The sequence below is a fragment of the Tasmannia lanceolata genome, unplaced genomic scaffold (genome assembly GCF_043159265.1).
Source record: "Tasmannia lanceolata isolate RefF3 unplaced genomic scaffold, GAP_Taslan_0.1 ptg000003l, whole genome shotgun sequence".
NCBI lineage: Eukaryota > Viridiplantae > Streptophyta > Magnoliopsida > Canellales > Winteraceae > Tasmannia > Tasmannia lanceolata.
This window is the reverse complement of record NW_027518680.1, coordinates 10,997,798-11,010,296: the sequence shown is the minus strand read 5'-3', so window position 1 is coordinate 11,010,296 and position 12,499 is coordinate 10,997,798. Positions and strand designations below refer to the sequence as shown.

General features: G+C 40.9%; 1 protein-coding gene across 1 annotated transcript; it reads left to right on the top strand.

Moving 5' to 3' along the window:
* Positions 1-5,935: 5,935 nt before the first annotated feature.
* LOC143850909 (Transmembrane amino acid transporter family protein) lies at positions 5,936-8,493 on the top strand. The gene is made up of 2 exons (XM_077360199.1): positions 5,936-7,909; positions 8,016-8,493. The coding sequence occupies exon 1, from the start codon at positions 6,375-6,377 to the stop codon at positions 7,824-7,826; it is 1,452 nt and encodes a 483-aa protein (XP_077216314.1). The 5' UTR covers positions 5,936-6,374; the 3' UTR covers positions 7,827-7,909; positions 8,016-8,493.
* The last annotated feature ends 4,006 nt before the right edge of the window (positions 8,494-12,499 follow it).

The following is a 12,499-nucleotide window of genomic DNA, read 5'->3' as shown; positions in this document are numbered from 1 at the left end:
CTGTCCTCAAGAATCCTCTTCCTGCCTTGGTCCACTTCTTTCTGCTCCTTATCCCACTCTTTTAATTTCCCCTTAATGAAGCGTAATTTTTTGCCTATAACTACGTCCCCTGGACCTTCAAAGACGCTTTCAGACCACCATCGGACAAAGAGAGCGTCCATTTGGGGATTTTCCAGCCAAGCTAATTCAAATCTGAAGGGGGGCGGGCCCCAGAACTCCATTTTAGGAGACAAAAGGAGAGAGCAATGGTCGGAAACTGAATGGGGTAAAGCCTGCTGATAGACTTCAGAAAGAATTACCAACCAGTCACCCGAGAGAAGAAATCGGTCAAGCCGACTCCGGGTCGAACCTCTGGCCCAAGTGAAAGAGGAGCCACCCAAAGGTAAATCTGCGAGCTCGTTGATTGCGATGAAATCAGCGAAAGATCTCATGCCCGCAGTGACTCGCTGACCCCCAAGTCGATCTCTTGATCCTAGAACTTCATTGAAATCCCCCCCGATACACCAAGGAGCGGAACATAGGCGTCGCGTCTGATTTAATTCTTCTCAAAAAAGACACTTCTCAGAGGATGACAAAGGACCATAGACGCCTGAGAAGAACCAGATGGAATTATCATTGCATTTTCGGAAAGCAACAGAGAGAGAGAAAACTCCACGCCAAACATCCGTGCTGTCCCACAAGACTGAATCCCAAGCCACCAAGATGCCCCCTGAAGCTCCTTTGGATGCTAAGAAAGCAAAATTCCAGTCAGTATTGAACCCCATGCTTCTCATATCTATGTTACGGATTTGCTCCATCTTTGTTTCCTGAAGACAAACAACCTCAGGGCGCCGATGTTTAACTAATGCTTTGATTTGAATTCTTTTCTCCCGAGAGCCCAAGCCGTTTATATTCCAGGATAAAATCTTCATTAACAACTGTATTCCGATGAATTCCTCCCCGCCCTGATACCAGACTTTCTTCCTTTTTTCTGGGATGTGAGACCTTTGCTATGCGATCCAGAATCATAATTGATATCCGTTTGAAGTCTCACCAATTCGCGCTCCGTGCGTTTCAGGTTTACTTCGGATATGGAGACTGGAGATGACACTCCAGCGACCTCCCGTAGTTCTGCCGCCTTTATGCTAGACCTATATTCCTCAACGGGACCCGGAAATATTAGACCCAGATGAGAACTAATGTGCATGGTATGATCCACCATCAATTCAAGCACCTGTTGGGAAGAAACCAAGCCCGAGTCATTCCGTGGAGGGACATAAGAGAGTTCTGAGGCACAAGGCAGGAGTTGAAAATCCGCCTTGCTACACCATCTCAGTGGACAAAGATGGGAGAAACTTCCAAGCGATACCCTGACGAGCGAGCGAAAGGACCACTCCCTAACTTCACCAGATAATAAATGCTTCATACCTCCCAAACCACTATAATCAATGATCACCTTCCTTTGCCCCACCCGGCACTGAATGAAGAAACGGTCATCACGAGAGATAAGGATACACCTACTCTTGTGACGTTGTAGACTATACCCCCACACCCGGTTGTCACCGATCTCCTCCTCAGTCTCAGAATACGTGCGAGTAACGCCCATTGTGCTTGAGTCGTGGAGGAGGCTCTCCTCCTGGTTCCCAGGGCTCACCAGTGGAGAAGCCCAAAGGTCCTCTGAAGCAACTTCTCTTTCAGAAAATTCCATTGGACCCGAATCGGGCACGTAGATTACATCTACTCGAGGAGAGTCGCTATGGTGCGGAGGGGATAAGGCTGAGATAATATCTTCAAAGCTGTTGACCTTAGAGTAAGGAGTAGCTGTTGCTGATGAGTCTTGAATAGGACCAGCTACACTGGACCACCTGTATGCATGTGGGGGACCCCCTTTTTGAAATTCAACATTTTTGCCAGGTGAGATTCTGCTAACCGGTGCCGCTTTCTGCGCACAATAGGCTGAATGTGAAGGAATCTCCGACTCCACCAACCCGACGACCCCAACATTTATCTCCGGCACAGACAGCAATGCTGAGGCTTCATTGATGGCATTGAAGACATCATGGATTGCAGTTATGGGATGGTGAACTACTTCAGCTTCACTTACCCCTTCAGTAGGAGTATTTAAAGGAAGACCCAACTCTTCTTCGGAAACCATCTGCCCCGCCGGAGAAGGAGAGGAGATTTTTGCAGAGTTCGGGTCGTCGTCAACTCTTTCCCGGGAGGCTAGAATCCAACGAATTGTGCCATCGATAGAGCTTTGGAGAGATAGTTCACTTCCGGGGCGTCCTTCAGACATGATCAGCATCCTACCCACTTCATATCTGAAACCCGCATAACACGACAAATCTACCTCCACCACCTGGCCTATTTTCCTCCCTATACGCTGGAAATTATCGGCGCACCATGCTTCAGGCGGAACTCCTTCTATTTTCCACCAGGAAGGCTTCCCCACCTTAGGAAATTTTGTATCCCACTTTTGTAGATCTTCCAGAGGAGAATGGGATGGAGAGCACCAATCTCTGATTAAGTGAGATCGATTAGCGCCCGCTGGGATGGAAATTTGGATTTCTAAAGGAGCAATTTTATACACCACAGCTTCAGTCTCTTGACTGCTATTGCGAGAGAGCCAGTCTTCCAGCGCATCCAGATCACCATCCCACCCTTCCTTCATCTTCCCCCATAAGCCTAAGTCTGCATTACTAATAGACTTAAGGGGGACTACTTCAAGGTTGAAAGCTACACCTTCCGAAGTTGCAGGAAGCAACGGCTCCATTCTAACATTCTCTGCTTGAGGCGCTGTTGGTTTAGGAACAAGCCGCCTCCTCGCCACCGGATCCGCTGACTGTTCTTGGTGCCCTGGAAAATTGAAGTCCGAACTGGACCAGACTTTATGACACTTCCAACATCTAACCCTCCTTCGAAAATTCCTGAAAGCACATCTGCAACATCTCCAATTCAATCGATCAGGGAATAACTTCTTTGAGGCAATGTCCATCGATGTCTTCACCATACACAATTCAATTGTAGAAAGAAAGAGTAAGGGAAGCAAAGGAATTAAGTTAAAAATTAATCCTAGAAAAAAGAAAAGGATAAAATTGTGTGTTGATTATGAGATACCTTGAAATTCTTCTCCTCCGTTTGCCATTCTATTTCAACAAAAGACCCGCACCCAAGTTCCATAGTTTAGTTTGGGTCCACTATTTCAATCATGATTTTCCTGCCCCATAGGTACTTTAGGACCGGTAATTTGTACTAGGGCTGCAACTCGGGTCGGGCGGGTCGGGTTTTGGGGAACCCAACCCTACCCAAGAAATATCTCGGGTCGGGTCGGGTCAGGTTTTTTCTCGGAAAACCCACGATTCCCAAACCCGGCCCTACCCATGATAAATCTCAGGTCGGGTCGGGTCGGGTCGGGTTTTTTCACGTTGACGCAATTTTTTAAGGAAAATTCTTGTTTGGCAAGGCAACTCAACTCATAGAAGCAGAAATTACACTCACATTACACTTGAATCAAACAATGATGTAATTACACTCACATTACACTTGAATCAAACAATGCTGTAATCAAACAATGTTGTAATTACAATCAAACAATGCTGAATCAAATACTTGAATCAACTCAACTCATAGAAGCAGAAATTACACTCACATACAATAACAGTGGGTGCGTGGGTTTTCACTTTTAACTTTTAACTAACAATAGAAAAAAATGTACATACTATAACTTATGTAACTCGGGTCGGGTCGGGTCGGGCCCCTTCAAACCCGGCTTGACCCGAGATTCATGCGGGCTTTTGAATGCTCAACCCGGCTCGACCCGAAACCCATGAAACCTGAACCCAACCCAGGCTATTTTCGGGTCGGGTCGATGCGGGTCGGGTAAAACCCGGCTCGAGTTGCAGCCTAATTTGTACTCACCGTTTTGTAATATTTATTCATCCTTTTGCAATTTACATGTGACTTCTGTCAAATTTTGAATTTGAGGGTGTAAAGTAACTTTCTGCACAGTAGTTCTTATTTCATTACAATGTATAAACTTCGATCCCGTCTTTCTCGTATCATATAATTTCTCAAATTTTAGAGGGTACTAATCAACGGCTGACCGGATCAAAATTATTACATTGTGATCAAATAATCTCTCTCTCTCTCTCTCTCTCTCTCTCTCTCTCTGACAATTCAAGGGCGATTATAAATTCGCACCCCTTGTAGGATAATTCTCACCTCTCTCACATTAAAAGCTGTTAAAAGTCTGCCATATTCTCCTTTAAAGTGGTGTGATTTATCCTACAGGGGGTGCGAATTTATCATTGCCCCAATTCAAACCTTTGACCAGTTGTTTCGTCAACTTGCATCTCTAGAATTAGATGCTTGGAACCCAAGAAAAAGTAGAAATCTTGGACCGCACTTTCATGTTTTTTATTTACTTAATCATTAGGGATTTGCGAGCGTCCATCACAAACGGCATTTCACGAATGATATGTTGCATTTGACAGCAGCCACAGAGGTTCACTTTTCAGCTTACCACTAATCACCACTACTCTACCATGTAACTACGAGGAGACTAGGTTGTGAAAAACCCCTCTATAGCAATCACCGATTTCAATGGCAAAGCAAAATGAAACAAGAAAACACAACCAAACGCAAAAAATGTACATGGTTCGTCAACGCCCACATTCACGGCAGAGGTGACGAGAAAATCCACTTTAAGAACAAGAGATTGCAAGAGAAGATCAGAATCTCTCACTAAACCCAACAGAAACCCTAATACATGGTTTGTTCGTTTCTGGGCTATCTACGCTCTTCTCGAAGACAAGAAAAGAAAATAAGCCCTAAAACTCCTTTATATAAAGTGGGCCAAAACTTATTCTAATCGGGCCGAAATCACTTAAAATGGGCCGGGCTAAACGGATGCATCCGGGTCCCACAAAATATTTTGGATCCCAATCGGATTGAATTCAAGACACCCAACTCAACAATTTACCTGGCTCGTCTCCTCACCACTGCTTTTCGAGGTAACTACCTGCAACCAAACTGACCTAGTGTTATTGGAGTAACAAAAGAAAAATTAAACCATGGATGGGTGTAATGAAGGGAGAGAACCATAATCTCCATTCCTTCTTTTGCAACAACAGGATTTCAATGACGAAGTCATCGTCTACATTTATTCGATCATATGGCATAACTCAAGGAGGGCTAGGACTGTGCACGAGACACATGTATTGTGATTTCCGCGTTTGATCTGTACATCCACACCCATTTCACTGAATAGTAGGCCATGGATACTCCCATACCGAACACAAGCTTTAGGCCATGGATGCTCCCATACCAAACAGTCTTCTTATCCTTTAGAAAATCAATGGTCAAATTTTTTCGTGTGGAAACCCTAAAAATAGTTGCTCAGAGCCTAATCAAGATTCAGGACAATCCAATCGTGATTGTAGCAATATAAACTCTATCTTCTCATAAACATCTGTTAGAATTGGAATGATATAGAGAAAGATTATTATAGCCTCACAGAGAGTGTTACATGCTTATTTGGGTCTCACCTTGGCTGAAATAAATCGGTTGAGATATTTGTTATTTTGAGATTTGCTTTGTATTTATTTAGTTAGTTAGGAGTCTTAGAAATAAAGTTTATCTAGGTTAGGAATTTTTAATAAATAACGTGTACGCAACCTTTCTTTGTTCAATGAGAATTTTATCTCCAAGATAGTGTTATTCACACAGAAAAGGAGGAACGACCCTTCCTTTGAAGTGGGTCAAGTGGTTGATCTTCCCTTTAGAATATCAATCATGTTGCGAACTACGATTGGCTCGTAACACAGAGAGAACAAGGGTCGGGTTAGCCATTCACTGTACACACGTGCCACATGTATTGTGGATTAAAGCAGATTAAAATCTGTGGGCCCAATATCATCTCACACTAATAGGATGGCCCCAATGCTCGCCCAATAAAATCTCTGGACAATCTTTCTCATCTTCCAAACCCAATCCCCTTCTCGTCTCAACGTCCAAAAAATAAATAAAAAATTCAACGTTTGACCCTCCTGACTGTACCAGCAAACACGGCATAAGAACAGACGGACAAATCTTGTGCCCAAATAGATCGGAGGAGAGGCAGGCCTCTCAAATAAGCCCAAATTTCGTTCCCATCTCACGCACCAGAAGCCATTAAACCCTAAAATCTAGGGTTTCTACTGCCATTGAAGAAACCCAACAGAGCAAAACAAATAAGGTTAAATCCCCTCCATCTCCGATCACCTTGTAAGTTTCATCTGTTTCTTTTCTTTTACAATCTGCAAAAATCCAAAAAAAAAAAACCTCTGTTTTGATAAATTCATTGACCCATTCTTGAATTCCCCCCCCCCCCCCCCCCTTTCTTTCATGTTGTGGAAATGGATAGTAATTATTCTGCTCTCCCAAGAAATTCTTTGATCGAATTGCAACTACATGACAATATTTCTTTGGATCGACCCACAAAACCTAAATTCCTTCAAAAAATTTCCCTAAATTCAGCCCCCATTGAAGGAGGAGATGATGAGAATGTTCATCACAACGACGAAGAATTACCCTTTATTCTTGACAAAATTACGGATGGATCGGGGATCGCGGGTGCCGTTTTTAATCTCACAACGTCGATAATCGGAGCTGGAATTATGGCCCTTCCAGCCACCATGAAAGTACTAGGTCTTTTTCCAGGAATTTTTCTGATTATTGTGATGGGTATTCTCTCTGAGATCAGTGTAGAATTTTTAATTAGATTCTCTGTTCTGAGGAAATCCACTTCTTACGGAGACGTTGTTCAATCCGCATTAGGCCGTCCTGCGAGGATTTTATCTGAGATCTGTATAATTATCAACAATGCAGGGGTTTTGGTTGTTTATTTGATAATCATGGGCGACGTTTTGTCGGGTTCGTCCCATCATGTGGGTGTTTTGGACCAATGGCTTGGGAATGGATTTTGGGACTATAGGAGGGTGGTAATTTTCGTCATTTTGGTTGCTTTCTTGGCACCTCTTTGTGCATTAGAAAAGATTGATTCATTGAGCTTGACTTCAGCTGCCTCTGTCGCTCTTGCAGTCGTGTTTGTTGTTGTTGCCTGTGTGATTGCATTCGTTAAGCTTATTGAAGGTCGGATAGAGACTCCAAGGTTGGGTCCTGATATTGGGTCGAAGAAAGCCATTTTGGATTTGCTTGTTGTGATTCCTATAATGACTAATGCGTATGTTTGCCACTTTAATGTCCAGCCTATCTATAATGAGCTTGAAGGTAGATCTCCTCAGAAGATGAACCGGGTCGGGAGGATCACAACGATATTGTGCGTTGTAATTTATGTGTCAACTGCCGTGTCGGGTTATCTTTTGTTTGGGGATAATACTGAATCTGACATACTAACCAATTTTGACAAGGACCTTGGGATCCGTTTTAGTTCAATTTTGAACTATGTTGTTCGAGTTGGGTACATTCTTCATCTGATCCTTGTTTTCCCAGTTATCCATTTCTCTCTGAGGCAAACAGTAGACACGTTGGTGTTCAGTGGATCGGCTCCCCTTGCAGAGAGTAGGAAGAGATCATTAGCTTTGACAATGATTTTATTAGTGCTTATTTACCTTGGTTCTACCATGATACCCAATATTTGGGTGGCTTTCAAGTTCACAGGTGCCACGACGGCACTCTCTTTGGGTTTCATATTCCCTTCTCTTATTGCATTGAGGTTAAACAAGCTAGGAGAGGATCTGGGACGTGGGGAGAAGTTATTGTCGTGGTTCATGTTAATATTGGCAGTATTGGTCAGCATAATAGGAGTTGCTGGAAATGTTTATAGCATCAGTGGCGGATCCGAATGATTCTTCATCCTGCTCTGTATCTCTGTAGCATCCTCTAAATTGATACGTAATCTCCACATCTGATGTTTTAAAAATACAGATAGGTTGGCAACATTTTTGCATTGCTTATCTTATTATATCATGCTATTAAAAATTCTCGTCTGACTGAATTCTTGAAGCATGTAAATGTTATGGGTTTTCCCTTTTCAGCTCCCAAAGTGTGATGGGCTGCTTCATGAGGAGCTTTCTCTGTGCATTTGTTGATTTGAAGAGATGGGTATGACATCTAATGGCTCCTCAACAAGACTTTGTAGGACATTGATTCAAGGTGGTGATGTTTTTACAGACCAGGAGGTGATGACACTGTTAGAAGACCAGAGAACTGCTTGGGTACACAAAGATCTGATAGATTACTTCCTGATATGAAGTCCTAAAATTTTTTACTCATGTTATTTTTTGGAATGATATCAATAGCTGCTAGGCAAAGGCAAAATGTTGGTAGAAAACACAGCCAGGGTGTAACTATCATATGATAGAATCACAGATGAGTGCAGGGTTAATAAAAAACTAGATTCCTCTGGCCCTTTATCAATTATTCATGAATATTAGCTGGTAGTTGTTGGATACAACTATACAAGTATACAACACTACTGTTTTGATTTTGAAGCAATTGTCATTCTTCTTGCTACTCTCGTTTTGTCCTTGTTACTTTCATTTTCCCACATTAGCTGAAATATATTAGTATCATATGTTTTGATCACATGTAAATAAAGTCATGTGCAGATAATGGTTATTTGCATATAAACGCATGTAGTCTTATTTGTATATAAAGTCATGTGCAGATAATGGTTATAAATAGTTGTATATCTGCCTTATTTAAGCTTCCAAAGTTGCTGTAATGTCCCATTTGCAAAAAGGTTAACTCAAGATAATCTTATTTGCAAATAAGGACCAAGCTTGGTGGCATCCAAAGAGGCCCTAATTTTGGAAACCTACCATGATTCTTTTGTGCAGAGAAGATATTTGTTAATCATCAGCTTGATTCAAGATTTGTCTATTTTTTTCTTCTCTTTAATGCCTGTCAGTCTCACACCTCTCAAACTTCATTAGCTCAAAACATTTCAACTTTATTTGAAGCTGAAATCTTTTTCCCAATTGTGTCGGCATGGATTAACCCTTTTTTTTAAAGATGACTTCCATTACTAAAAGATATTACAATCCAGGGAACGAGATGTCCCCAAAAGTAGCCCAAAAGGCAGCCCACTGAGCCCACTGAGCTTACATCAGTAACAATAGAAGGTTGCAAAATTTAATCAATGCAGCAGACTGCCCCACTTGTTCCTCATTAGACGGAATAGAGATCGAGATAGAATCCAGGAGGACAGCCATCCTTGGCCAAACGATCCGGCCTTTAGATTTGACAGCAGCCCATGCGATAACATTGGAAGAATCACCCTCAATAATGGGCGGCCCATTAAAGTTTTTGAGCATTCCATTTAAGGCCAAAAAGGCATGGATTAAGTTCAATGCTGCATCTATAGTGTGGAAAGATATATAATACTATTTCATGTTAAAAACCTATCACATTGAGAATGTCTCCTGAAATTCAGAGCTTTTTCTTCTCTTTCAATAGGGATGGAAGAAGTCTTGATGTGAAGCCTTGTGCTTGTCATATTTGTTCCCCCTCTATACGCCTTTGGCATGCTATCCTATCAGTATCTAACAGTAGGTAGTTATATTGGACATAAGTAATTAAATCTAAGTTCTTGAGTCTGAAAGAGTGGTAATTAAATCTAAGTTTCCGTGGAGAACGAAACCGAAATTGTGGTAACTCGAAAAGTCACAAAATTTTGACCAAAATTCCGTTTTTCCCAAATTTTCTGTTGGAAATTTCAGGAAAATCACAAAAAATCTGGAATTTTTACTTTATTTAATATTCTCCAGAAATTTAGGGGAAATTTCCGGCTAATTTTGGCCGAAGTTTTAGGACAAGATAAAATATTGCTTTTTTTATTTCGTCCGATTTCGAACGAAATTTCTTCTGTGAGGACTGAAACGCATTCCGAAACCCAAATTTAAAACCTGGCTCCTACCGTTATGGGCAGCTAGAAAATAAGAAAAAACTGAGAGCTGACCCATTTCAGGGTACTTCATATTGCCGCACATGTCCAACAACACATTAATAACACTTTGAATACCCATGTTCTTTTGATAACACAACAAATTGGATAAGCGGATTTTAGAATCCAGGTTTTAGTTTGGAAACAGTGGTTCATGATAAGCCGTTGCATGCTGTCCGGACAATGTTTCTTGGATTTAAAGTTAGAAATTCAGGTTTTAGAAATCTCTCCCCAATCCTTAGATTTCTAAAACGATCTCTTGCTCTGTGGCTCAACGAAAAGGGAATTCAGGATTCGTTTCTTTCCATTTTCATTCGTTTTTATTTCGGGAAAAACGTTTTTCCAAAGGTCCATTTGCCACCTACTACTAAATTCACCCGATAAGGTCTACCCAAGTAGCTGCATGGAATGGGATACAACGTAAGTCCACCCTTGATGTCTGATCGAGAGATTAGCCACTTAAGAAATGTGCGGTCTATTTTTTGGTAGGTAAGCTGGGGTTAGGCTGACCCCGACCAGATATAACATCAAGGCTGGTCTGATCAAGAAATGCGCGGTCTGATCAAACATCAAGGGCGCACCTTGATTAGCCCGGACACCATATAAAAACTCCATAAAACTTTAGTACACGTGACAACATGTTTTTTGGAAGGTAAAGCTAGAATTGAACCTCCGACCTGAGGTCAAAGAACATTTGTCTTTGCCAGCATTAAGGTGGCTTGTTTCGGATACTCTTAAGACCAGAGAATTAAAAAAAAACAATGTTTTACAAATCAACCAAGTTCCATAAATCAAAGGCTTAGAATCATCTCACAAAGCCTCTATAAATCAAATTGTATGGTAGCAGCAAGGTATCAACGGTTGATGATGTTAAGGCAAATAGCCTATGCCGGATAAGATTTCAGCCAGTTTGGGGAGCGACATTGGAGGAGAATACTTTATGGCAGATGAGAAAAATATGTAGCAAAAATGAGAAATGGTCAATCAGAGTGCTTGGAAGCCTATATTTAAGCTAATTTTGGGGTGACCTTTTGTAGTGCTATTTTGAATTGCTAGCTGACCATACAGTATTTTCCCTTCTTTTAATAAATTTAAGTTACTTTTCAGGAGAAAAAAAACATACTGAGGGAGAACTTTGGGGAAGGGTCTATCCATAACAAGGCCTAACAAATAAAGGGAAATATGCACACCCATCATATACCAGCCCTTGAAATAAATGGTTTTTGCAGAATTGAATTTGTAATTCTTTTCAAGCAGGTAAAATGAAAATACTATTAGTTGAAAAATAAGAGAGTTGAGGAGAGTTTAAGAACATATGCATTATCTATCATTTAGGAGAATATCATGTAGTCCACTTGCAATTCACAGGCACAATATCAAATTGTACTTCTTAAGACACCCGAGGTAAAACCAAGTCGATTCGGAAAACTCAACGGTTCATGCAAGGAGTTCTTCATTGGTTGGAGTCAAAGGAAGGCTTTCACAAATTGGAGTAGTGAGATCTTCGCTACTCCAATTTGAAATCCAACGAATCTCAGTAAAAGACCAGATGGCAATAACCCTTCACAAAGCAAAGCAGATTACGAAAAATACCAACACTAAAGCATTAACAAAAATCTGATTAAGCTTCTTGCATACCCAAATGTTTGTTTGAAATATTGCTATTTTTAAACTTCTGAGTCATCAAGGACATCTGTGTTTCAATCTAATTTGTATCATGTTAAATTGAGGCTTCTTTGGAGTTATAATGATGAGGTTCAACCACTTTCAATTAATTCTCTATCTTTTTTCACACGCTTCATCGCTTACATGGTACAGAGTGATGTTCAGATATGCCAATTTGACTATGATTTGCAAAGGATCTGCTCTCTTCAACAAGTTCACATCTTACTAGTTTTTTTTTTTTTTTTGAAAGTTGACAGAATATATTGATAACCATACAAAGATTACATGATAAAGGGACCAGGAGTCCCCCATGAACCATCATATGAGGTCCTAGGAGATAAATTCAGAACCATCTTACTAGTTTTTTTGGAAGTGTCCATATCTTATCTTTCATCTATTTCTTTTTCCTTAAATGCTTGTGCGAGTAGATTTCGTTGTGTGACATAAGGATAAGTAAATGTGCACGCAATAAAAAATGAAGACAGATTTTCCCCTTGAAGGTTTTTGTAGTCCATTGTTATACATCAGGTGACGTGGATACAACTCTCAAGTTCTAATAGTTGCTAATTATGTTCCCTCAAAAGAAAGAAAATAACCTCTGGTTATCAATCACAACTACAGATAATTGGAATTTAATATTAAGATCGAAGTTATTATTTCTCGGACATTATCGATAAATCTCAGTGTGGGTTACATCATCCATAGATATTATAATGACATAGAAAATGATAAACCAATAAGGAAAGTCATAAAGCTCCGTTCAACAGGCGTCATTACAGTTGGCTGGCGAAGTGGCGAGGCACATCTGGTCAAATCTCATTGCGAGTCAGTTAGTTTTGCAGTTGCATTCAGCTAACTATTTTGGTTGGATGGCCATTGTGATTAAACAATTTTCACCACCTACAATGC

Coding starts and splice junctions, on each gene's coding strand:
- LOC143850909 (XM_077360199.1), top strand. CDS start 6,375: ATGGATAGTAATTATTCTGCTCTCCCAAGAAATTCTTTGATCGAATTG.